This window comes from Varroa destructor, unplaced genomic scaffold, assembly GCF_002443255.2.
Source record: "Varroa destructor unplaced genomic scaffold, Vdes_3.0 BEIS01000007.1, whole genome shotgun sequence".
Lineage (NCBI taxonomy): Eukaryota > Metazoa > Arthropoda > Arachnida > Mesostigmata > Varroidae > Varroa > Varroa destructor.
Genome location: NW_019211460.1, coordinates 34,477,127 through 34,505,057, shown reverse-complemented (window position 1 = coordinate 34,505,057; position 27,931 = coordinate 34,477,127). Strand labels below are relative to the sequence as shown.

Genomic DNA, 27,931 nt, shown 5'->3' with positions numbered 1-27,931 from the left:
CGGTTGTTCAGAGTCTCTAGTGTTTTTAAGACATTTCCGATCTTCGCGAACCAACTGTTTTTGTTCCATCGTTATGGCTCTAATATTCAAAGTACACTTTTTCTAATTGAATTAGCTCGTTAACGTCTTTTGAAATAGGTGTATTGCTGACACGATAACGCAAAGCAAAATAGCTAAATGTATATGGACTCAATATCGGCATTAGTAATTTAAATACACGCAACCCTTTTAGCAGAAATGCTATTCCTTCTCCTCCGCCCCCTTTGACCGGTCTAGCCCACCTACTTCGCCTAGCGTTTCTCTTTGTTTTCCTTTGCGCGCTTTTTTCTCTCTATCCTCTTCGTGTACTTCTGGAATAGGTTCGTTGTTGTCATCGTCATTGGCAGTGCGCCGTCGTGTCGATGTTCTCTTCTCAGATTGTACAAGTAACGAAACAGAGGGCTGGCTAGAAAAAGAGGCGCAGCAACTGCAAACTCACTCATTCGCTACCTACTCGTCTCTGCGGTGGGTCTCGTTTTCGTCTTGGTCTTGGTGCTACTTCTACTACTAACACTGCTGCTGCTGCTGGTTGTGCTTCTCTTCATGTGTCAGAGCAGCCTCGGGGCGTACGGTGCCGCCTCCTCGCACCTGCACCCAGGCAAGAGCCTTACGATCTGTCGGGGTTAGGGCTGCAGAGGGGTCCGCTAGGGGTGGTTGGGGATCGTCTCGGGGAAGCTAGAGGATAACAAGCTGGGGGTGGCAGCAGTAGTGGGCTGATGGCTTTAGTTGTCTCGTGGTGTCCTACTCTCCTGGCTGGTCGTCCCTCGTTCTCTTTTCCGTAGTAGTAGTGCTAGTAATAGTCCTTTTTCTCGTAGGCCGTCGTTTTACTTGTTCTTCTTGGCCTGCTCTCCTGTGGGCTAGCTGCACTCGCTTCTTGTCCTTGTACGTTGTAGCGAGCGCCGCCGGAGCCACCCTATGCTGCCGTTCCCCGCTGGCTATTGTAGCTCCGGCGTGTCCAAATTCCTAACCGACAAGTCCGACCATTCGTCGATGGGAGTAGAAGACGCAAAATGAACATTTGATAGCCCACACCGTTGCTGTCACAGCGCTCCTGTTCAACCAATGAACCTGTAGATATTTATATATATATATATTTATATGCGCAGAGCTGGTATGTGGCGGGCAACTAGAAGCGTTCATGCAGCAGTACCCGCATACCGTCATGAACTGTCAAACAGCAAGAAGAAAAAGAGGATGGATATATTAGACTGTTACGAGCAAATGCGACAGCCTTTGAAATTCAATAACCTTTGAATTACGCGCCGCTAGCGCACGAAATTCGGCTGGTAAACACTCCAGTCCTCTAGAAACTTGCAAGGAAAGACTGATCGAATTTACTTTAGTAGAAATTAGTTCAGAAAGGAAAACATCTTTTAGATTCGAAAATCAACGGTCGATGGTCAAAGTTTTGTTCCTCAAAAATCACTACGCTGCGGAAGTTCATCGAAGATTAGCGACATTAGGAAAACATTAGAACACGAGGCCTTAAGTGAAAGCACAGTATATGAACGCAAACACTTTAGGAGCAGGGTGTCAAAAATCAGCAAGAAGGTGACCAGACATCGGAACCCGAGAGACAAGAACGCATTGCCGCAACCGAGGGGCTTTTCACGAAAGCGGAGCTTAGAGTGTAAAGACTTCATCGTCTAAAACTGACTTTTTAGAATGTTACGTGTCATCGAATCATAAGCGCTTTCTCTTAAATCTCAAAAATCCCTCTTAGAAATCTCTCTATCCCTATCTCTCTCTCTCTTCCTCTCTTAAAAATCGGAAGCTGAGTAAAAAACGGTTCCCGTATGAATTGGCTCCAGCTCAGTTGGAAATCCGTATGGTTTATTCCATGTACAATTGCGAAAACTTTCGTCAACAAAGAACCTATCTGGAGAGGCGTGGTTCAACCTCTACCGCCGGTCGAAGGAGAATCAAGCAGACGAATGACGTCGTTCTGAAGATAAATTCGACTTCGATATCAGCGGCGAGTGAGTTCGGACGTAAGGTGATGGCAGTACTTGCAACGTATGTCAAGGGCATTTACTACGATGCACTACCTGTTGAAGACAAGACCGAGAGTGCTGTCCGCTTTGTTGAGTTCCTCGAGAGACTCATGGTCTGTAAGTCGACAACTGAATTCACACAGTCCGGCTATTGGATGACAATGCCAGGTTTAATCGCCATGACCCAACTGCTCCCTGGATTGACCTATGGATTGTCAAAGGAAGTTCGCGGGACTTAGCATTCTCTAAAACAAGCAACTGGCGGACAAGCCTAGTCTACTCTTGACTTACTTTAAGAAGCTATAAACCGAGAAATGGTATACGGGTACGTGAATGGTAAATACATATCTGTTTAGAAATTGTCAGAGTGCTGGCACCTTTAATACATATTAAAAAAATTATCCTATTTCGATTTTAAAGCATGCTGGATTCGTCGGAACTGCTTTCTGTACTACATATTTATAGCTGTGTTACGAGAGCTAATATAGGTACGTAGGTGGATTTGGAAGAATCGCAAAACTTGTCGTCTCCATTTCACCCTCAGTTTAGTTGCGAGCTATGAGTGTCACTGGATAGCAAACATTTGGATACTGCAGATAACTACGGAAAGCTCAGATTGGGTTTCAATAATGAGGTGTGTATACTCATGTGTGTGCCTTTCCTAATACTCCTTCATCTCAAGAGGGAGCCATATCGAATTGAATTCGTCTTGGTGGCCAAGCAGGTTTCCGATGTCGATAGAAGGCTATATAAACATAGGCTGATACTCTGTGAACAAATGACCAATTGCTCAAGTGGCCGAACCCAGATGCAGAACAGGGATGTCGCTGTCATTGACAGTAGCAATTAGTAGAAAAATGTACGTATTTAATTAAGAAGTTATTAGTATTTGTTCGCCATTACTGACTTACCTTGCTGACGGTTGTCTCAAGGTCGTCACTAAGTCTGGTTTTCATTACGTAGGTGATTCAAATAGATTTACAACTATTAACAGAAAATAATATGTTTATGTGTTGTAAGCAACGCCATTCGACTGACTAGGGGTAGTAACTATGCAAAGATCGGAATATTTCTCTGCCTTATCATTTACCACTCTGCAGTTTTGAAGGACGCACGAGTCCACTTATTCGGGCATCTAATGCTCTAGTACCTGAGTGTTCTACGGGCGTAACTTGGGCGGGGGAGTGGTGTCGCCCATTTCTGTGACCTCAGGTGAACTCAATGAGGATGGAGAGCGCAACAACCGCATGGGTCTACTCAAAGAGATTAGTTAGTTCATCAGGGAAGGCGTGGCCATTGCGTTCTCTTAGTACCCTGTTCGAGCTTTGACATTAAATGCTGTCGTCCTAAAATATCCGTGACAGTACCTGGTTGTATCAGCTATTATATATCAACTCCATACTCGCTAGCTGGTCCCCCACAAGCTGTTAGTTTAGCCCCCCCTACGGCCTCCATATTATCTTGGTTGTGCTCTTGTGCTCCTCTCTCCTTGGACTTCGAGCTACCCATAAGTTGGGATCCAATACAGGCATCATTACGAAGATCGGCTATAGATACTAGACGAAGCTGCCACACGCGCCGAGATCCGGCTCTCCTTGTTCGCTTGTTCCTTCGTCAATTTCAGCGATGCTGCCGCTATCGGATCTATAAAGTGCCTTGTATAGGCATCCTTCGACCTCCTCCACTCGACAATCAACAATGGCATCCTTGACTAGTACCAACTTGTATTAGCCAGCCGCTAGCGGGCGCCAACCTTTCTATTCGTTGTTCTTCAACACTAGTAAAACTTGTTCTGTATTGAAGACTGGCAATCAAAAGACAAGAATTTGTAACAGCAGATGTTTAGCGCCGATTTGGCCTAACTAACCAACGATACTTTCCGTCCTATGCAGTCAGACTACATTCGTGTCGCCATCAGCGGCCACGCGATTTGGTGTAGGACCGACATACGCAGCATAGGCCAATAATTTTTCGGGGTAGAGTTGTAAAGTCACCACGTTATGCTCATTGCAGCACATTGTTTACAGGGTAATGTGTGTTAGAGGACAAGACAAAGTTGTTATTGAATTGGATATGCGTTTAACTGGGTACACTAACGCGCATACCGTGTTGAACATTTACATATTGGGCGCACACTACAGCCCAGTTGAAAGGGGGAGTTGACTTTAACGATACAAATATCTGATGAAACTGTTACATGTCTGAGCTAGTTTTGATAAAGCGCGCTTTTATACAGCAATTCTTCTTTTATACAGCAAAAGAATTGCAAACTACATCGATATCATCAACTTTGATGATTTCGCTGAGGGGCAGAATCTATGCCTAGCCAGTTTTGTCATACGCCTATTTTTACCAAGTCCTAACCTAAAGGTTTTCGAATTGCTAGAAAACAGGGTTCACTTGAGAGTAGTTCTTTTTTCCTGAAAGTTAATTATTTCAGCAACATCTTCTCGCTCAGGATGAAACCTTCAGTTTTTGTAGTCGCTAACGATTCTGTGTACTACATAATGTGCACTGGAAGGATTGGCAGAGAGTTATACTCATCACTATGAGCTCTTCCGATTCCTAAATGAAGTTCAGGGACGTTTCCAAAACGGCTTGGCTTCATAATATTGACTCAGTCCGCAGGCATTTCTGATTGACCTTACTGCCGTTTCGGCCCCTGTCCGAAGTATACTCAAAACAGAAGGTGTGGGCTTTTCGAGGGAGGACATTTCAGCCCCTACAAAAGCGAAGGTGGTCGAGTAACGCTTGAATCGAAAATTTTTGATTCGTTGATTCTAATCTATTGACAGTGAATATCATACAATAAAGTAATATGCAGCTTCTAAATGATCCTATCTGGTTCTGTGAAAACATTTGCCTAGTTCTTTCTTTGCTTACCCATAGTAGGGTAAATATGTCCGATTAACCTTTCCTAGAGCCCCACTATCAACTTACCCGCGATTCTTCACTAAGGAAATGGAGTCGCAGCGCCGACGAGACGATAACGAAACACACAACCATAAAATCTGTCATGTGCAGAGTAAATCAGGCCTCACCATTTCGTTAATGGCAGATAACAACAAACGACATAAACTGAAATTGGCGTATCTAGTCTTTTGCTCTCATCCGTCCTTTGGTTTATTCGTTGACACCAGTTAGAATGCTACGTATGAGATGTAGTAGTCGCCCACGCACTCCTTTACGAACTCGACAAACACACGATTGCCCAACCAATCACAACCAGTGCAAACATAGTGCTAAGAAGAAAAAGCAGTGAAAAGCCAAAAAAGAAAGAATTATCAATGGAATGTCAATAGCTTTCTTCCGACGAGATAGTATTCTCATGCACTTGGTTCTGTTGAACGATTTAGTTCTTATCTCGATAGACAGATATGTAGATAGATGCTTTGCAGAAGCACAAAGCGCCGTCACTGATTCATGATGATACCTGCGGCGATGTTGAGAGTAGATGTAGGTGGGCTTCGTTTTGAGATTGAGATGAGGAAGAAACTTCTTTTCCTGCCCCTCCGAGGTGCCTTGTGCACCTTGTTTTGTCCTCAGAATTGGCCTTATGGAGCCGATTCGGTTAGCGTAAGGCAAGCATCATGCCAGACAACAGTAACAAAAGCAGAAGCTAGTGCGGTGCGGGAGCACCTACTGGTGTGCCTACTAGCTGGTAGTCAGTCAGTTGAGCAGCCGGCGAAAAGTGCTGAGTCACTCTAGGCAAAGAAACCAGGACGATCGCGACGGCAGTGCGAGTACACCATAAGCTATGGCCAAAAATGTCACCGCCCATAAGACAGTTGTTGGTACCATTGACGGTAGTGGCGGGCATTCTCTGATCTGTGTGTCGACCAACAACACCTCATCTTTTCCCTTTCCCCGTTTTTCTATCCCAATTTCCTCAGTTGCCTGCCCACGGTGGTTGCCTCGAACAATATCCCAGTCATCTATTCGTCTTCGTCGACACAGGGTGCAGGACACAAAGGCAGGGAGGGCGGCCAAGCAGGCTGACATGACCGAGTGTGAGGATAACCGTCCGCGAAGAAGTGCAAGAGAAAAGCGGACGACGAAAGAGACGAACGTTCGCTTCTCAATCTCTGGAGTCGTTTCACGAGCGAGAGAGAGACAGGGAAAGAGAGAGAATGAGAGATTCAAGGGGATAAGGCAAAGGAAAAAAACGAAGGTCTGGAGAGATGTGCCGGTTCTCGCCAACCCCCTTGACGCGAGCAAGGAGAGGACGTCGCTCCACTGTGGTCGTTGGCTTTTTTGGCTTCTCCTAGCTGTCACGGCTGTGACTCCCATTGATCATCATGGGACACCGCAGGACAGTGGACAATGCAGCCCGACCCACCGCTTAAGTAAACGGGTCGGACTCAGAAGAAACAATCGTAGCATGCTACTGGTGGTCGGCTGATGCTTCTGATGATGGTAGGGGTTGCGGTAGCCAATCCACTTCGATTGACGATTGTCACTGGCTGCTGGAATGGAAGGAGAACTGAGTTTTCTTGACTCGTTGCCTTTCCTTGCACTTATCGACAACAACCTTCTACGTAACCGACGCTTCTGTCCCATCAGGCGTCGGTTTCTAAGCGGCCGTTTTCTCGATATTTTGTCGACTGCCCCGTCAATGCAGTGGGGACGCTGGGACGACTTTGGCCCCTGACTCGCAACACGGGAATCGGTCGATTTCCCTTGTCCACGACTGAATCAATTGCGAAATTATTTACGACACCAACCTTGGATGACATCCACCATCGGATCATTCGATAACCAGAAATGATTTATCGAGTTGACAATGTGATACGATGCTTTTAGAATTGAAGTTTTAGAGGAAAGAAAATCCATGTGTAATATAAATATAAAAAAAGCTCAATGAAACATGAAAATAGCATTACTATTGGTTTATTATTGGCATGCTTTGTAAAACAAGTACCCATCGTTTCACTGCAGAAAATTGCACGCAATAATAAATGATAGCCATTGTTCAGTTATATATATACCTTTGTCTTGTCTTCATAAGTTGGTCCTCACTTCTGACTGGTTGAACAACCGCGTTCGTTGCGGCTACCATGTGCCATATCGTGCGCGGCGCACGGATGTTACAATAACTTGCGGAATGATATATGAACGCCTGTTCGTCACCTGTTCGAACAAAGGTTCGTCGTAACAAGAAGTAGCTTAAGCGCATTGGTCCTATGTCAGCAATTGGGACGAAGCTTGCCGCTCAGAAACTTCACGACAGATCAGAGTAAAGAAGGAAGCTCTCGAAATATAATCAGATGTTTGATTTGCTCTCGCCATAACCGAGGTAGCTCATGTAAGCGACCCGGCAAGCAGAATGAGTTGATTCGGTATGTTAACATCAATCGGCGGCCTCCCACGCGGTCGCCGTATTACGAGATCAGTTCTCGAACTTGCTCCGCTTGAAACTTGCCTCGACGCCAACATCGAGCTCCGTCCTGCATGCTTAAGGTAAGACGGACGGGGGGCGGAGGCAAAGTAGCCTCCTTTCGGATTTCGATCTTTAATTCTCAATGCAAAAAAGGCCTCAGGAAAAAGTCGATGAAACCGAAAGAACAGCTCATGCGAGTTGTCCATATTCCAAGAGCGACGGTAGGTATAGCGACTGCTTCAGCAGCAGCAGCCTTGGAGAAATACGCCGCAAAAAAAGAAACTACTTTCGAAGGAAGCTAGAAACGGAAAACTTGTTCGCTAACGTACAGACATACATGTTTATCTCACGCCTCGCCTCGTCGAAGAGCGGGGTGGCGAGAAGCAAGGCAAAATCTAGTTTCGAATTAATAATTTGTCTTGCGGGGGAGCCCAATCTAACGAGAACCCCCTTTTGCCCACCAGCTGTAAATGTGGGTCGGTATAATTCAGATTGTAGACTCGAACATGTACAATTTGCACAAACACGTTTATCGATAGATGATACGGAGCTATATATATTTATAGTGAAGTACCACAGGCATCGTTATAATTTTCTGCTGAAGTTGTACGAAGCATTCAAGATTCATTATTACTTCTCATAGCAACAGCTGACTTCAATCAAGTATAGGTAATATATAGCGAATAAAATAAATAATTATAGTATAGTGTAAAAAAGTATAGTAAATTGTGCCGGAAATGTTTCATATCACGTCTATCTTTTCCTGTTTGACAGGCGATTGTGTACGAAGGTCAGGACAGGAATCCTGAAATGTGTCGGGTGCTTCTGACGCACGAAGTTATGTGCAGGTAGGTACGAGTGACACGCACGCCTCGTGACAAATACACAAACGACGCCGATACTGCTGAAGAAGCATATACAGATGCAGTACAAAAACGAAATATTCTATAGTCATTAATAATAGATCATGTACTGCATTTATGTACTTTTATGTTTAAATTTAGAGTAGTTTTAAATTGTTTCAGTCGGTGCTGTGATAAGAAGAGCTGCGGCAACAGAAATGAGACCCCTTCGGACCCCGTTATCATTGACAGGTAAGTGGTAACGTAGTGCCGTCTGACGGAACAGCCTCCAGACTAGGCTGTGCAGGGCATAATACATGTTTGCACGTTGTTTCCTGACAACTCCTTAGGTAACAGAGTGCTTGATGTCCGCAACACCTTTACACTAGAAAAAAAAACAGTTGATTAGTCCTAAAAGCCTAGATACCTTATATACTATTCTATTTTTTTGTAATAATCATCAACATCAATCAAGGTTGTGGCAACATCGCTAGCGAAACTTTTTCAGCAGCCCGCGGATCAATACGATGGACCATTGTAATTAATCAAGCAGCTTCCCATCTGCATTATAGCAATGCGGCATCTACGGCACTAACATTAGCCCGATTACGTTTTTAATGACCATCAACCTGAAGGATATATTGGCACGAATGCCATATTTGCTTGGAGCTAGCTCATTTTAACCTCATCTTAATCTTCAAGTTATCAGAAGAATGCGAGGAGAACAGAACATCTAGTAGAGGGAGAGCTGGTCTTCTACCATCTTTGCTCACCCACAAGCCTGACTGCAGCGGCTTCGGCCGCCCTAAGTAGGTACAGGACGGTGCTCTCTTTAGAGCATTTCTAAACACCATATATACACACTGACAGCCACTTTGAAAGACGATTGGATAAGTAAGCTTGACTGGGTGTATTTGGGTGTAAATATAGCCTATTTGAAATCGGGTACTGTCGTAATGCGTACTGTCGTCGCGCCTGCCGCCTCTTCAACTGGAAGTCTGTGCTGCCTAGTTCTACCTAGGAAAAGAAGCTGGGAGTGCAACGACTAAGGTAAACTGCCGCCGGTGGGCGGTCAGTCGCGTTCACCGACCGATAATATAGAATACAGCTATGTGTGGCTCAATATAGTTGGCTGGCGCCATTGAGTGCCACTGTTTGTCCAGATAGATTGCATCGTTGGCCGCGGTGGTAGCGGCACCCGTCAGGGACTAAGCTCAGATGGGGCGCGTCGTATGTGTAGGGCCGTTGTATGATGGCCATATGGGACAGGACGACGCGCACTGGCACGCGCACCTTAGCAGGACACGTGGCAACATCTCACACCCACACACATATCAAGTAGTAGTTGGGACGGCGGAAGGCTACAGAAAAGGACGGAGAGGCAAAAGCCGACTAAAAGATAAAGACGAGACGAGGTCTACTGGGGGGAGGGGGGTCAAAGGAGTAGACGAGGAGGCCACACCGCATATGGCAACCTCGCACGTTTGTGATAACCTCGTCACAACTTCACCGTCTCAATTTACCGTCTTGCACAGTCTACGTTATAAACGACGTCGGCTAACTTTTTTAAGCTGGATAGAAGAGACAGTTTGTCGCATAGTTGGTACTGATTATGTTCATATAGCTTCATATTTATAAAGCCTTGAGAAGGCAATGGTGCTATCGTTATATTTTCGATATTATTATACTTCATAACTACTAGTGAATGTAGTAACAGCGAGAAAAGAGTCAAGCAAATTTCATGACATTAGCTGACAATTATACAGATAACTGCTAGGTTCTCTATATGTACAAGCCGTACAGACTTTATCTAGCATTATGCAGGCGGCGACGAAAGGAAAACAGAGGACAGCATGGGACCGGCATTGCCTCCCACTTACAGTTGGAGCTCCCTTAAGGGTATCTTTCAAGTCTGAACAGGCGGATACGGGCCTGCGTGATGTACTTCCATTGAATGTGTCCACGCGTATACTCGTATCTGAGAGCGGGCGAGAGGTTTTGTAGGCTCTGATGAGGCTTCACAACCCTCCCCCTATTTCTGTATATGTATATATGGGCCCCTTCTTGCTCTCTGTCTTTATGTCCTTTCGGGAACAACGTGTTCGCCAGTTAGAAGTAACCCGTTAGTCGCAGGTCGGGTTCGCTCAAGTGTGCCTATCTGTGCGAAGCAGCTTCTACGCTGACTGTCACAGTCTGGACTCCTGCTCGAACGGGCGGTGTACAGACACTGCCTTTCGTTTGCGGAGCCACCTTTGGCCTTGTTCTCTGCCAGGTTATCTTGATTCTCCCTCAATTTTCCTTTTTCCTGCTTTTCTGCCTTGTGTCTGTATTGTCACTACAAATCACAGCATGAAATGTTTTGTTCAAGATAGCCACGTTAACCCACTGGTCCATTGCAAATGTCCTATCCTACTGTTACTACCGAATGGTGTCACGGTATCATCTGGGAAGGATCAATAAAAAAAAATTCACTATGTTGAATGTTGCTAACTTTGCGATGTGACGATTGTTGGGTGGTAGCAAGAACAGCAGTAGCAGCACTTGAAGCGTAACATTGTTCAATAAACTAATGTCGCATCCATTCAGGTTTGGTGTATTTCCGACTAGTACTCTGTACGATGGCCTTGATCACCTCATCATCAGCATTTCCGAACGAGCGATACCTTATCCAAGGCCTTTGCTCTCGACTTCAATGACTGGGTCAGCGACCATCTGTTGGCAAAGCACATATTCCATAATTGCCAAGACTGCTACCGGCTGGCCCTCTTATACAGTGCCTTACCCTACATCCGACCTTCCAAAATTGGGATTTCGGGCACCCGCCATATCCGGTCACGTGACTGAGTTTCCGCCACCTGTGACCCTTATCATTGCATCTAGCCCTCACTCAGTGGTTTCTTACGCCGAATATAAGCAGCCTATGGAGAATTGATTGAATTCTACGACTGCTGAGACTACTTACGATAAAAAAATAGCGCGTATCTGACGAAGCCCTGCAATATTAGGTAAGCCATTAACCAGCTACAGAGTCCATGTAAAACGCCAGTATGCTATGCACACGCGATGCAATGTATTTCAAGCGTTACTACTGACTTGGATCGTCTTCTTGGCTACCATAGCTCTATGGTAATAATTAGTAGCTTGAGACGGAGGCGCCATTAAAAATGTTCTACGTCTTCATTGTTTAAAATAAACACAATATTTAAACATAACAAAGACGATATTTATTTTTACACAAATAGGTAATAATGAATTTAATCTTGCTGCTGTTGTTGCTTCTGTACGCCGGTATTGAATGCTCAGTTCTGATCACTCGCCAATGTGTTCAGTGCTTCAGATCTGAACCATCAAAACGAATAAGTGGATTTAGCACAGATATCTTCATCATGCTTTCTATTAGCCAGATAATGCCAAGAGAGTTTTTCCGTTGCATTTATCTTGTCGCAATGTCATCTCTGCGTCTCCTGATTAAACACCACCATATGGCCAGCTTCTTACTGGCTACTGATTCAGTTAGGATTCAGCTGCTATTTACGAACAACATATATATATGTCCTACAAGTAGACTCACGCTTACACAGGCTGGGAGTTTTTACCTCTCACCGGCTACACTACGACCTACTGCTTACCCTGATCTTCCCTTACCCTAGACCAGCCGACATCGTCCCTTATACAATACTATATTATAGACTAGGCTAGCAGCATACCCTATGGCGTAGCATTATAATACCAGCAGCAGCAGCGTTGGGCTTCATCAGCAATGCACACAATGAAGCATCATCGTAGCCTTGCAACGGGCTTGCGGCTGCATCCCGGTAAGGCAAAAGGCATAGGCTCAGCAAGCAGGCGCACATAGGGATATCCGTCTGTTCGTCTGCCTTGGAGTGGTCGACCAGGCAAGCCCAGCAGCAAACCCGCGCGCGACTGGTGCAAGTCGCGACCGTTGCCGCGGTAGCCAAACTACTGCTACTCCTCGGCGCGGTGGGTTTGGGAATCTGGCAAATGAACAGGTGGCTAACTGGATGAGTGTCTGTCACCCTCGCACTGAGTCCCTTTCTAGTGCCAACCTTTAAGAGCCCACGGCGTCTCTAGATCCCCCACCTACGATTAGTTGTACTCCAACTGGCGACCGAACGGGCGAAACCCCTCTAGGGTCGCCCACCTATCGGGCTACTCTTCTCCCAGCGTTACTACTCTCGTACTTCTTTGACACAGCGGCGGCGGCGGCCGCCATGGCTCCTCCTGAAAGCAGCCGACAACCAGGTAGGACTAACAGGACGGCCGTAATTGTATTGTATTCATAGAGAAGAATGGTTGGCCAATAATAGTAGCGGTTGGGGATTGACTGGGCCGAGTCTACATTGGGAACGTACTGTATAAGAGGGCCTTCATTTTTTGCGAGTGCCAGAGTACTCCGCTGTGAAGGACTGCGAGAGGAAAGGAAAACGCAGAACAAAGCTAAAGAGAGATGGCGAGATAGGTTGAACAGGGCTGGAGAACGAAGCCGAACCAGAGACTGGGAAAGATTATTTGGGAGAGCCCTCGCTTGCGGTGTAAGGACCGCGAGCTTGCCTGCCTCTGGCTGCCGGTTCGTTTGCGGCTGAGCGGGCGATCGGCAGCGATGCCAGCGGCCGAAAACATCTCTCGAGACGACCGACAATGACATTGACATTGCAATGTCGGCCTGCTCAATGTAAGTCTTGCGAAAAAGGAACAGATTGCGATTAATTGGATTGAGGTCTGAGGTTGTTGCAATGGCCGCCATCAGCGACGCAAATAGCTAGCAAGCTACAAGTAGTTGCGAGACTGATAGCCACTTGTTCACTCACCCTCAGCGTCTGGAATACGCCATTTGCGTCTGCAGAAGCTATGATCTATAACGAGTGTGTGTGTACACATATATACATACACCCTATAGATAAAGGATCGAAATCGAACGAGTGTTGCTGAAGGAGACATTCACACATATAGTCTATTTGGTGGAAATAGATGAATGCGCCGACAGACGGACAAATATCCATCGTTGTTGCTCGCTTCGTTTATCTTTGTCTTCTCCGCATTCTCATCGTAATAAATCGGAGTGGGGTCGTTAGCGAATTAGGTGAGAAATGAGAAAAGGGGGCAGTTTGATGTCCAATTTTTTCTTTTCCTTCATATGCTCGTTCCCTTGATTGGCCTGATTCACTCGAGATCGCTTCAAACAGTTGCAAAAACAAGCTCAGTCACGATTTCGAGCCCACATTACATGTATATGTTCAGTTATTTTAGCCTGTTAAGATTCTGTATATAGTTGGCAATGAACGCTTCAACTTTACTTCAGACAAAAAGACATAACAACTGCGAATATTTTCAATTCTGAAAAATATAATTAGCTGTATTTAAGTGTAACGTAAATGCATTGAGAGAAACCGTTATCATGAAAGATACTAGCTGGGCACCCAAATGGTTGAGGTACGAACTAACGCTACACTCGAATTGACTTAAGTACGATAGTGGGGCGTAAAGATATATCGTTTCCGTATACTACTACTCCAAACTGTACACTATACACTTATGTGATGGCTTCTAGCGGGAAGATCGGAGATGCTGAAGGCAGACCCAACGACCCTTGACGGCGTTAACATTAGAAGACCCCCCTCCGCCTCCATCAAAGATTCGCACCTCATCGAGCTTTGGTCACCATCCGAACATCGCTGAACGACGTGATTCCTCCACGTTGAACCATCTTCACAGGAGAATTTGCCTACGCCAAGCAATACAGTGCGTCGCCATAGCGTCTGTACCGTAGAAATACCTTTCCAAGTTAATTCTTCTTGCTTATCGATTGCAAGTACTGACCGGCATCAATCTAGTTTCTTCCCCGGGATGTAACGCTAGTTATGCGTATTCTATAGACTCAGAGGTTCATTGATTGGGTGAATGGAACATACAAGCCTTTCTTTATTTTCGATATGACGCCTTCGTGATTTGGCGTTGGGTATCGCGCTGTAGTCCGGCTACCTATTGTGGTTTAACATTTATATGTATTTTTTACATACGTGACAACCTGTTTGCTTTTTCTCATCGCGATCAGCCACACGATGTAGCTAGTTAGTTCTATAAGCTTGAACCGCGACCTAAATTAACAGTGCCCACAAGACACAAAAGAGTTCCCAAAAGCAACGCGCCCGATGCCGACAAGCCGCTGGAGACAGCTGAGGCAATAGGAATATAGCAGATTGTGCTGCCATCGCTGAGCGACTCGTGTAGCCGAACAGCTTTCGCCCAAAGGCCAGAGAGACCCAGGCTCTTTAACGGGCAATAAAGTCATCGAGATCCACTTCACACAGGCCTCAGTTACATACACTTCAGGACCAACCGTGTGAGTTTACCGACTTTTCAGACTCCTTCCACCAACTACCAGGCTATCCCGTGTCCTATATATGTACTTATACTACTTGTAGTGTGTAGTACGAAGCATTAAATATGCCGGTAGCAGTCGTTCATTTACACCGCGAATGAGTAGCAAGTTAGTCAGTTGGAAGTAGCATCCAGCGCTATTTTACCGTTCGAGAAGGGAATACATGCTACTACTGCCTTTCTGCGGTGTGTCATTGAAACATTGCTCGCGACATCGGCACCCCCATCGGCACTGAAGCTCTGTCTCCGACGTTAGCCAGCCTCGGTAGCGGCAAGTACTTCGGTTCCTCAGAATTGAGCTTCGCACACAGAAGTTGAAAGTGATCTTGAATGAAGTACTACTATTCGGGCGGAACTGAATGGCCCTTGAGAGTATTTCACCGTTAGCGATAACCTCGTCCATTCACAAATGACACTCTTTATGAGAGCTACACGTTCGATTCTTGAACATAATAGACAGACTTCCGTTTTCTTTCTCTGCTAGCTTTAGCTGTTGTTACGCACGAAAAAATTACCGGCACTTACTAACAGTATTTTTGTGGTTTTTACCAGTGCTATAGTAAAAATCACACCATGGAACATCGTTTCAAACGGTTCGCTGTTTCGGCAATCTGACTGAACTATTTCATAGCTTATTAGGTCGATTAGGTAGATAAATGGTGACTGTCGTGCTGTTCTCAGCCTTTGAGTTACTCGGATCGAATACTCTGTAAGAACGTGACAAAATGATGCGTAACAATAATGACGACAAATCATGACCGCAGTTAGCGCCTACCCGTTAGAAGTTTTCCCTCACATAGACACACATGTACGGATGGCAAAGACAAGGTGTTAAGCACCATTCTTACAAAGGCCACTCCATTGAGTTAGGCCATGGCAAAGGAGGTGCCAGAGGAAAAACATCTGGTAACGGTTAAGCCCTCGTCGAGGCAATCTGTCTCGGTCCGTGCAGTCTTTCAGCCGCCCCGGTGCGATAACGACGTCGGCTACAGAATCAGCAGACGCGGCAGCTACGGAAGGGATCAGACTAGCACAAAGCCAAGACGACGGAAAAATCCCTCGCTATAAAAATCACGCCCTCCATTTTATTAGGACGAGAAGCAGTAAGTGGTGGGATAGGGCAGATCTTCCTATCCTGTACAAATAAACAATTTACTCTCAATTGAACTATGAAATACCATTAATTACATTGCTATTATTGTCTATTGTGTAATGGTATTTTGATTAAAAGCTACCGGGAAAGTTAAACCTTAATGATAAACGTTACGCAACTTATTAAATTAAGTAACTTATCTTAATATCTCTCCAATTTAAGATTTTTACAAGGCATACCAAATTTATGTTACAGGTGAGCGACAAAATACCAAAAAAATCTATCACTAAAGTTTGTGTTTTCTTTTTGGTTGATTACACACAAGAAAATCTAGGCTGTAGCAGCTGTGGTATTGTATTAATGTGTACCTGCCGATTTGTACCGATAGGTCGATCTTGCGACAAAAAAGAGAGATTAGCAAAACATCGACAAGTCACAATTCTAACCGCTGGATGCCGGCGTTAGACGGGATAGACTGCGATGCACAGGACCAAAGAACTCATGGCAGCCTTCGTTGCCCCTCCCCCTGCCCTTTTCAAGTTTCCCTGCTACTGATGATGTCTTAACACCCTCAGACATCCAATTCTCCTCATTTAAGCCCATGAGCCGCTTGAGCCCTCCCGCATCTCAGGCTTTCTGATTGTCGTGCAGGTGCTACCAGTTCGAAGGATACAGCGAAGGTAGTATACTAAAAAAGGTCGCGAGTTCACCATCGTTGACATACGCGCTTCGAGCTGTAATACTTAATATAATGGTCAGCTAGTCACACGCCACTTTACATTTCGATTTTACAACAATAATCATTTCTATGTCGATACTTTTTACGTGCACAAGGATATCACTCTTGAGACGACGAGTGCATGACGGGAGAGGGCCGGCGTGTGGATAATTATAAGTTGTTTAGATTAGTTAAGTAGCAATGGCTGAGCGTTCCATTGGGATTCTCAAGCAATATGGTGGAGGACAGACTGAGAATCAGTCGGAATGTCTGCCGGTCCACAGTCTCCTACATCTCTGATATCTTCTCCTGCTCTTTTTGGCTGGCTGAAGTAATCCTCTTATGGTAAGGCAAGATGCAGGTCGGATCTTCGCGCAGCGTGGTTCCTTTCACATTTTTGCCTCTCTTTCTCGTTCTCCCCCCATTTCGCCCCCTATTTCGTACTTCGTTCACTTAGCTGGTAGAGCAAATTAGAAGACAGACGGACGTACTAAGAAACCGGTGTTGGCCTGCTTGCCTGCTCGTGTCCTAGCCTTCTCATGTTCGTAGCATTCTATAGCTACTGGCTACTTTTGCGGATGTTGCCCAGCATGCCTGCCCCGTTTTCTCCTACCCGAGTTTTTCCCTATTCGTAATAGTCTGCCTGTGTCTATTTGTTCGTGTGTACGCGCCAGTGACAAGTTCATATAAAGGGCCAGAACAGGCGCGGCGCGAGTCTGGGGGTCGATTAGGGGCGGGGGTATGGTCAAGCAACACGAATGTGGAGGACAACGAAACGACGAGGGGAGAATACCTAGAGACGCTGGCTTTTTTCGAGAAAGAGCCGTTATGGCTTACGACGCCGCGACCGATCCAATTTCTTGGTCAACCATCACAACCGCCAGACCGAATCCAAACATCGTAAGCAACAGAAGATAGAAGAAATCGCATCATCACCATTGTGAGCAGGCGGCATGAGTAGCAATAATATCGAACTTCGTCTTTTCCTTTGTCTTCATCTTTCAGATCGTGTCCAGGTCTTTGCCAGTTGATTAACTGCTATGCTGCTATTACTAGTCAAAAGATGCAGTGGCGTTGTAACGAAGCTAAGGGCAGCGACGTCACCAACTTTTTTAGTCTTCGCCTGATGAAGATATTGACTACCCCTAATCTAGGGCAATGACTATGGTCACAATAACGTAACCGTTGACCCCTGACAGAAGTGCGAATTTATGAAACTGATAAAAACGAGTTGACGAAAATAAATTCCAGCCACGTGTAGCGAACGGTCTTCCACAGTAGATGGATACAATGGACGACCTCAAAAGCCTACTAGCCGAAAGCTGATGCGGTAGCAGCTGGGGAAAGGTGTTTTTTGCGAAAAAAAAAAAACAGCTAGAAAATTGTTTCTTGTAGGTCCGATTCCAGTATAACGTGATTTCCGATGTTGGACAAAACCTAGCGAGGTACATCTTGCCACAAACGATGTTAGCAATTTTAGGCTTCAGACTACGGACGCAAAAGTGCGATAATGCAACGCAAAGGTTTTCGGTAGTCGCTCACCTGTTCAGACCGTATGATTGCTATTGTATTGCCAAGGCGCCTATTGGCAAGGTGCGAACGCGACTAGATGCTTGGGGGCCTTTATCGCGCCCCGCCGTCGCTTGCTATTGGCTAGGTGGTTATCTGCGGGATGAAGATATACAAGTGTAGCTGTCCATCAAATGAACTTCTCGGGTTTCTCTTAGCTCTAGTGCTTTTGGAACCGCCATTCAGCCAGGCTTTTCCCCAGCTTTACCACCTTCCCACTTTCTTTGGGCCAGTTACACTGCCCATAGCCACAAGCAGGTCTGTACATATATACGGCAAGTTTGGCCAACGGCCTCAAGCTTCTCAGGTTTCCATGGAATATCGAATATGACGTAGCACCAAGCGTACAACTGCCGTATAGGCCTGTCGATGGTCAGACAGTTCATCTTCATCGAGGCCATCATCAGCATGCCCTCCTCGTTACTACCAACTGCATCAACCGCATCGTGTTCGAACGAGATCGTATGATTGGCTTCGCTCGATGTTGGTTCCCGGACTGCCTCTATGGATCACCGCAGCACGTATCTTATCTATATTGGGAAGGAGAACGAACTCAGTCGATGCTAAACACTGGCCAATGGATACGGATGGCTGTTGTAGGAGTATCCTTCGTTTGCTTCGTCACCTCACCTAGCGGATACTATACGCGCGAGTTGAGTTACGCGATGATGATGCTGCTGCTACCACTTGCACGGTCACTGTATTCCCGGAATCGAAATTAGCTTCAAGCATCGCACTGCGAGCAGCCGAGGACCATTACCCCCCAAGCCATTTTGCTTCCAGGTCAGAGGACGGGGGTGCCTGACGCATCTACTAGCAAAGGAAAAATTCCAAACTGGCAACACCGGTCCCTTAGTCTTTTCTATCTAAGCGCTAACGCTTTATAGTACTCTATTGAAACTGAGAGTGAACCAGCCAACGCTGTGACAAAGCTGGTAATTCTGGGTAAGGCAGACATTTGGAGAAGGGTCGTATCGCTGTAGTAGGTTTCGGCCTGTAGGGTGTTCGATAGTGTTTAGCGTCAGACCATGATATCTGCCCGCAAGGCGAAGAAAGTAGGGCGCAACGAGCCTTTTTGGAGCAACTCTGATGTGAAAAAGAGCACATATAGCCCGCTATATTGGGGAGCGACCGAAGACTTACGGGCGTCGGATAGAAGGGTAGAGAGCCATCTTGGCAAAGGACGGGAGAGCAAATGGCTGAACCTAGCAGCGAGTACCGAGTAAGGACTCAACTTGAACGCCTCCCGAGGCCGTGTGACAATCGCTGCCATTGCTGGTGGTGCTGCAGTTACAGGCACCAGCTTACGCTTTCCCCTTTCGAAAAGTATAGAACAAAAGACAGTCTATTCGTCGTAGCCAGTTCATATTGTACCATAGCAGCAGAATCCGTCCTCTGCGAATACTGACGCCCAGCCGCTTACTGCCTACCATCTGCCGAACATGGAAAGCCAGTCGGGCTTGGCATAAAGCTCTGGGGGAGACCAAAGGGGTAACCCTTAGGCAACACCCAACTAGCCAGCAGAAGAAATCAGAGACACCTAATCGGCAGTCAGGAGACACGAACTCTGCTATGAACAAGTCGCAGGTTCTTATGATTCTATAGAGACGCTACAGTTTTCCTATAGGAACGTTCCTTAAAGGACGAAAAAAAAGAAGGATCGATAGGGGATAAGGAAACGAGGCAGAACAAAATGAAATCTATGCTTCAGCTGGAAGCAAATTTAAGGCGAAAGGAAATTCGGTCCACCGTATTGTCGTCGTATCTCTTCCGTTGGGTCTATTGCAGGATAGCAGCATGATAAGGTGAGAGTGCTTTGGTATTAGCTAGGAATGACAGAGTTATTACAACTCTAAAAATGCCTGCGGTTGGCCAACCGTTGTTCGGTCCTGGTGATGCTGATTTTGTCCGCAGATCCCAGCGTCGACCACGACCAGTTTGTGCGGTACTATCAATGGAAGTGTGCCTCGTGGCTTGGTTTTGGTGTTCGCTCGGTCGGTCGGTCTGTATAAAAGCGCTTATCTTGAGTACACACAAGAGGCCAAATAATGCTTGCTGATATCTGACAGAGCGGGCTAGGGCCGGCAGTGGCTATGGAGAAGCGACCAGCGGCCAGTCGGTCTCAAAGTTCGCAGGCTTTGGAGCGGGTCGTGCCCAGCATTTCATCGCCAGCGGTCCTCTGTTCTCCTACACTAGTTCCCCTTCAACATGAGAGAAACTTGGCACTGCTCACCAACTGCGGCCAACTGCTCCCTGCCCTCTGACGTACCTCTCATCGGAAGCGGCCGGCGTTCGTACCGGCCAACTCGACTAGTCTCGTCTTTTTCCGGGATGTACAAAGTCCGTTTGGAATTTCGATACATAGGTTTGCAAGCTTGTACCACGCTACGGCGGCGCCATCTATCATTTCTCATAAACAGGTGAGATGCGTTGGTAAATCTCATTCAAACGCCTCTTTTACGCCAGTAGTAGTTAAGAAGCTCATTATTATCGGAGGTGGACCGAGTCCATTGGCAGTCGTCGAAATGATGATGCTCATATGTGGTAACAGTAGATTTCACAACAATACCAAGGCGAGTTGCGAGATGAAAAAGCACCTTTTGCCGCGTCTATTAACACGCTCTAAGTGAAATGCCCATGCTAGTACAATCCCTCTAACTCTCGTGACCATACCTTATAACTTGCTTTAAGGAAAAAAAAACAAGCTCTCCCTTCAAGTTGATACTCCTGCATTAAGTCATAACTTCCACGTCTTCTTACAATTATTTTTGGCAAAAAACTGTCGAAATGCAAGTACCTAAAGATGATCCAGCGCTTCTGTTGTCCGTCTTTAAGTGTCGTGCCTATCTATACATCTAGCGATCTATCTATGAACCTATAACGTCCATGACACAAATCATAAACTTCTCGCTACCAGTTCCTGAAAGTAGTTGGCAGGAGTCAACACCTCGCACAGCGGCGCCCTTAGCCGATTTGTTGAAAGGATAAGATCAGTCCAATGCTGCTGCAAACGCCGGCCATTGGCCTCATCGAGACCCTGTGTGGAGCAGGTGCACAGAATGCCAACGACTGACCACCGGCAGTGCTAGCTAGACCTCTGCCACTCTTACCTTAGTCCTGTCATTCGTATATGCTACAAACCTAGCTTAATTTTATTCCTCTAGCCCCGCTTAGCGAGAAGGAGTGAGCTCCGTTTAATTCTTCTCTCACGCTCATAATGTTCATAGATGAACTTACATAGACTTCAGCTGGCCTACGATACGATGGTCTTACTATGTCGGAGCAACTTCATCCTGATGCAAGCAGATCGGGTAGCCGTAATACTGAGGCGTACAAAAAGTACACAGTGGAATACTTGTAAGAGCAGGAGATCGTCCATGCTATATTTTCCTTCTGTATATGTGGAGCATTTGGATGGTCATCGACATTAGGATAGCACGAATAGTTCTACCTGTTGCGGGTCTGTTGTCGTTTGACGATTCAAATCTTGATCGGTAGCCGCACTCGTGCACAATACGATAGTGCGCAATCTACGTAAATACTTGCTTGGTACCTGGTACTGTTAATCTCTATAGTTTGATCGAACGTCTCCGGTTGTTCGATTTTGTGCCGCTATAACGGGCCATTTCTTGAGGAGATCAAAAGATGGTCTCCCTATACGTTTCCAAAGTGGAGTTGATTCGTTCCACTTGACAGGCGGGGTGAGCACCGACAAAAGCTGGTGGCAGTAATGATGCTGCTATTCGCTCTCACATAGAAAATATAATTTGAGAGTTTAGATAGTGGACAATGACATTCGGCACTCTCCGAGTTTTCACAGCGCATCTGTGATTATACGCACGAATGTGTGCAGAAACCGGGTTTTAGCAGTACTACGAACAGCATACATAACTGACATATGTTAAGATGTTCAGCCATCATTCTGTTGACTGATTTGCCTTACGCGAATATACATAAAAGGATATCTTCAGAAGCACGATGCTTCCGTTGTTTCGTCGATAGATGTACGATAATCCCTTTGTTCCTAGGTGAAGATCATTGCTTTCGTTTAATAGTATATATTAGCTATGCTAACAGATTTGTGCATAATTAAGTGACCAACTATTAAATGATACGTAGTAGACCAAAAGTGGACCAATTCAAATGCCCTATTTACCACTCAATCATTTAACATTTCTCGCTTTGTTCGAGTGAACTTCGTAAGTGGCCCCCATCTAAAGTTTCAGTTTATTTGATTTTTTTCCGCATATATTATCCTTCGAATCTGCCTCGTCTTCCCCATAAGCTTCTGTTATAATTATCTCGTGGCCTTTCGCCCCCGATGACACCAGTCTTTCCCGCGCAAATGACTTCCCGGTAGGCTAGTTGGCCGATCCAGGATCTGTCGAGGCTTTTGCACAGCGCCACTTTGCAATGACATCGGCATGCTTAGCTCAGACTAACGTCTATTGCTTCCGATAACGGAACTATTCAACTGAGCATACCAACAACGACGGCAGCTACCAGCTTCGCTCATATACTGGTGGGAACTGATTCCAATGCACGATAGAGTGGCCTACACGCTTGATAACGCCCGGTATACCCAGATCGGTGGGCACGGGCAACACGGAAGAGTGGAGATTAGATTAAGAGCGATCAGAGCATTGAGCGAAGGAATCTTCGTCTTCGCGCATCAGAAGTCACCTAGCGAGAAAGAGTGCAATGAAGGTGGGGCGTGAAATGCAATTATTTGAACTAACTCGAGCGGACTTTAGCCATCTTGCACGCTCGACAGAGTGAATGTGACGACCCGATGTCCATTTTCGTCTCTGCGGTGGTGCATGCATCTTCGAGTTTCCCATCGAGGTGGAAGAAACGACATGAGATAGCGCCAGCCACAGCTCTGAGGTTCAAAAGGCCTCCCTCAATGTGCGCTTCACCTCTCCATCCCCGCCTCTATCAGCTAGGTGAGCAATCTTTATCTGTCGTGATGAGATAGACTGATAAGACATGCTTGGCTGAGACCGCTAGATGCTGATTGAATTTACCAACTTGTAGATTTAGTAAAAATCTTGAAAGAAAAGGTGAGGATGATGAACGCGCATGGGAAATCTGTACTCTAGTGAGACAAGACAAGGAGTTCGTGAAGCAGTTTCGCCCTGCTAGGAAGAGAGACTCGTAGGTAGCGAAGGATAGCAACGATTAGTTAGCTGATAACTCTTGCGAAGATGCTCATGAACGAAATTTTCCATTTTTGAAAATACTAGCATTTACTATGTCTGACACGTAAGCGGCCTCATTTCTGTAGCTCAAGGGATCGAAATGTATGAGGCCATGTCTATAACGATTCTTTTAGATCTAAGCTAGGTCATTGTCAAGATCGCAATGTTTACCTTTCAGTTCTTTAAGTAATAATAATAACAATATTTACCATTGTTATACTTACTATTATAAGACTTAATAAGGTCTTATACCGACATGTAAAGAGCCGGACTTAAATAAAAACCTAAATAACACTGTACAATATAAAAAACAAGATTTTTTACATGCAGAAAAAACTAACCTGCACTCTCATACATATAAGCAATTTACACACGATAATGTCATCTGCGTACATTGTATAAATGTCTTCATGATCAGTCAGCTATTTTTATACAACGATTTGTTTCTCATAGAAATTAAGTAGATAAATTTGACTATCCTTTCGATTTCGTTAAATACACAGTATGTGTGTGTAAGCTAGGCGTGCATACGCACTTGACTCTGTCGCACGAGGCACGGAAATACGGCCAATAGTGGCTGACGTAGCGGCGAACGGATATCTTTTAGTAGGAGCCGTAGCTATGCCAGTTACCGGCAGGTTCATATAGCACAAACGACTACTAGGGCATGCTAGGTACGACCTCAACTTGCTACCTAGCACCATCTCTATTCGTTCCCTATGAGGAGGGATCCGCAGCAGCACTAGCTTGTGAGGTTGACGATGGTGATATGTGTAGATCCCCCAACGTGTGTTGTGTGGCTGGCTGTGTCTGTATGCGCGAACTGCATTCGTTGTTATGCGAATTCACGGGCTCAGGGGACCACGTCGTGGCGAGTGCCACCCCCAGCGAACACCCTTGCTGGACAAAACGCCTTCGTGAGAGCGCGTACTCCCTTGGCTCATTCGTGTTCCCTATTGGAGACTACGACTGCTATCTACTCTTCCATGCCACGCGTGCACACACACAAATACACGCCTATGCTTGTTTCTGTTGCTTCATTGATGCGACGGCACCACCGCTCCCGCTGGCAGTACGAACCAGTCGTATAGCCAAATTCAGCTACCGAACTGCCGAATTCACTCCAGCAGCAGTAGTAATATCAATAGTTCAGCTTCGCCATACACCATGTGCTGTCGTTGCCGCTTCCGTATATAGAAACAGGTGAACGCAGCTGCTATTGTCGGCCTCAGCTTAACGGCCGTTGACAGCTCCGGTGGTTACGAGCTGATTCGCAGGGTCAGCCAATGAGCTCAACAAGCCCCCTATCGATTACGTAAGGCTCCCTAACACCTACGCGGACTCCCTCGCCATAGACTTACATAGATCTAGTCGCGGCAGCTTGCCAACGTTTTGGGCCCAACGGGTGGCTACTTTCAGTTTAATTGTTTGATCATCGCGCTGCGACCGGCATCGCGATTGCGGTCCATTTCAGCTTTATACCCCCCCCCCCCTGTTAAGTAGCAATGGCGAATTAGGATATCTAAGCACGAGCGAAACCACAGGTTTAGGTAAAAAGGGATAGAAACTTGAAATGGGAAACAGTCGAACGAACGCCCAACACGCGGTCGGTTATTTCGCGTTGTCGCCGCCGTTGACGTTTCTCGCCCGTGGGGGGCCTGAGGCTGAGGAACAGCCGAGATGCTCATCGACTCGAATAGGGTGCACGCTTAGCAGCGATCAGATCCAAAAGCGTTAGAACCTGCCCGCGTATACGAAAGGCACAAACCCACATTTCAACCAGGCACAGCGATAGTACTATTTGTACGCGATTTTTTTAATATTGTTTTTTTGTTGGCGTTCACTATTGATAGAGCAACGACACGACGGTATAGTCTAACGACAACAATGACACAGACGACATGCATGCCGATCCAGCAGGTTTGAGGCTTCGGCAAACCTTTATTCAGGCATAGTTAGCAGCCTGCAATAGGTGGTAGGAGGTGCACTTTGTTTGTGTGCAGTTTGTTTGAGTCTTGTTATGTCCCGTAGCAGCACGGTTTGAATGCTGTCACTTGCCCCTATCGTGCAGTCATTATCAAAGGACGGGGTCACTTGGCGTAGTGAATATTTTCAGGTTGAAGTCAGGTTCATTTTTGACAACACGTATTGCTATCGGCTCAACTGAATGAGGGTGGACGACATCAGGTGATGAGCCAAACTCCGTGAGACCTCTCTTCTACGGTAGCATTCGAATCCCATTGTTGAGCATCATCGTGTTACACCTCCATCTGCTTCTATTCTCGATAGAATATAATACATACATAATATACCTATTCCATATCGCGAGTAACGCTAATGGCTGGATACTATTGTTAAAGATATCAGTTAAATAATAACAACGTCATAAAGTTAATTAATTTACCTCACTTTTTTTTTACCTGCATAAACATCTATAATGCGAACGTTTATTATTTTTCTACTTTAAGTCGTGAACAGTGTCTTTCCGACGTCGTCGTAGTCGGTGCAATTACGTGGACCCAGCTTCAAGTACAGCCTTTTAAACGTGATACGAGTATGTCTATTGAACTTTTCCGATGCTGTGGAATTGACGCTCTGTAGCAATGGCTGCTCGTACTACTCAATATGGCAGCACATGGATGCGATAACGTGCTAGCATTAGGCTGAGAGAAGCCAGCCACGTAAACATTCAGTTGAAATAGAACCAACACGAGTTGTTGAAATCCGCTCGATATTGAGATAAATGGGACTGAATACGCGAAGAAGCCCCGAGAACAGGTTACCCCACGGTAGTAGGGTGCCATGGGGTAGGTTAGGGGGAAAGCACGCGCGACGGCGAATGAAAATACTCAGAAATATCTGCAAGCGTCGACTGCCGACGGGGAACAAACGAACTGCGAGCAAAAAGCCAAACAAAAACAGAACAGAATATACCTATATGGGGCGAGCAACCCCGCACACGACACTTTACAATGATGTTGTACGAATTGGCGACCAGCGTCGAATGGCCGGATTGACTGAAGCACTGAATTTATTGGTCCAGCACTGGTTGGTAAGCCAGCAAAGTTCACCTGGCTAGATACTTTCCTCCCAGCCCTAATATATCTAAGAACTGCGACTGACGGAGTTGAGTTTAAGTTTCCCGCCGTATCTGCCTCCACAGGGAGACCTGCAAGGAAAGATGTAACCGGAGAGGACAGCAGGCCGGCAATCTATTTTGACCTTGCTCGGTACCACCCTTGTCACTTACGTCTATAATTAAATGACGTATTTATTGAGGTGCTTAGAAATTTCAATTTACTTATATGGTTTGCTACCATCATATAAATAATCATACGAACTAGCTGAGTGTCAATGAGAGAAATTGCGAATGTAATTTTACCGAGATTAGCTAGAAAAAGAACCGTTGGCTTATATATATAGGGTTATATAGTTCTACAAGTAGGACTATATAAGAACACATGTGATTATATATATGTGTCTGTCGCTGAACCGCTGTGGATCGGGCAGAGTTGGCAACATATCTTGGTTCACTAATATAAAAAATTGTGCCATTCTAAGAAGGGGCGAACCGCCATTCTGAAAAGGACTGAATTTCCTCTGCTTGATTTTGATTTCAGTCTCCGCTACTCGATCAGCGTAGGATGGCAATTATCACCTCAATTAACTTTCTTTACCTGAACGCCCTGTCGTTTGCTATATGCTAAAGGAGGTTACGCCTGCGTGTGCGTGCCAGCCGTGCATATATGGGTAGGTGCGATTGAAGGTGCTCTGGTCTGAAGCAGTCATTCCAAGTATCAACTTGTGTTTGATTTCCGTTGGCTAGGAAACAAAACGAGAAGCCGGCCTCACAGGCTGCGAAGCTACTTTGCATCACAATGATCTCACTTCACCGATCTTCCTTATGTCCTGATCTGAGTTCATGGCCGGCGGCAAACCGTCTTGAATTGGTCTGCGTGTGTGCCGGTCGATCTGACCCCCATTTACACTTGCTGTACAATGTACTTAGGTGAAACTTCTGCCGCACCACAACAACCCCGGATCAATCAGGACTGCAAGAATGGAAATTTCTTCTTCGTCGATTTGTTACATTTATTTAAGTTCTTGGCGTAGCTCACATTGAGATAGGATAAACATGGTGTCGTAAGTGTAGCTAAAGACTTTAAGGCCTGCCCTGAATAGGATAAGCGTGACGTCATGATGACGTACGACGTCACGCTTAGTGGCAGATAAGCGAAATAAACATTGTCTGATGTCGCCTGTTCCTCCCCTGATTAACTAATTAACCGTTATACAACCACTGCAATGTAACTGCAGTGTTATGGTATCCATATGTAGCGTTGCATGTTGCAATTCTGTTATATGCCACTTATGTAAAAAGGCCTACGTGTTTTCTATTTTCTGTTTCTGTCTCCTTTGTGGCAGATACTACCGTACATCGAGAGGTTGACAACCATAGGTTCTTCAGCTGTAAAACGGGTAGCCAGTGTCAATAGCTGCTTCATGCGCGACAGGAATGCTACCGTTTCTAAACGAATAAAGTCAAAGAACTCTAAGATGCGCAAGGTCGACAGGAAAACAGACAGCGACAACTGCCTTTTTTTCTGCTGGCTCGCGTTAAAGCATGACGTTACACGATGACTACATCGTGTAATGTCACGTAAGGTCGCGTGAATCATACTCTTTTCATATATAT

At 45.8% G+C, this 27,931-nt stretch overlaps 1 protein-coding gene across 3 annotated transcripts in view; it reads left to right on the top strand.

The window, feature by feature from the left end:
- kn (EBF transcription factor knot) overlaps positions 1 to 27,931 on the top strand; it is a 108,369-nt gene that overhangs the window by 33,646 nt on the left and 46,792 nt on the right. For all 3 annotated transcript variants that reach the window (XR_015316369.1, XM_022815598.2, XM_022815599.2), the window contains exons 6-7: positions 8,188 to 8,261; positions 8,439 to 8,507. Coding sequence is in view for 2 of the 3 variants with exons in the window: in XM_022815598.2 (XP_022671333.1) it covers positions 8,188 to 8,261; positions 8,439 to 8,507 (143 nt within the window). In the remaining variant the exon portion in view is untranslated. The remainder of the gene's footprint in view (positions 1 to 8,187; positions 8,262 to 8,438; positions 8,508 to 27,931) is intronic.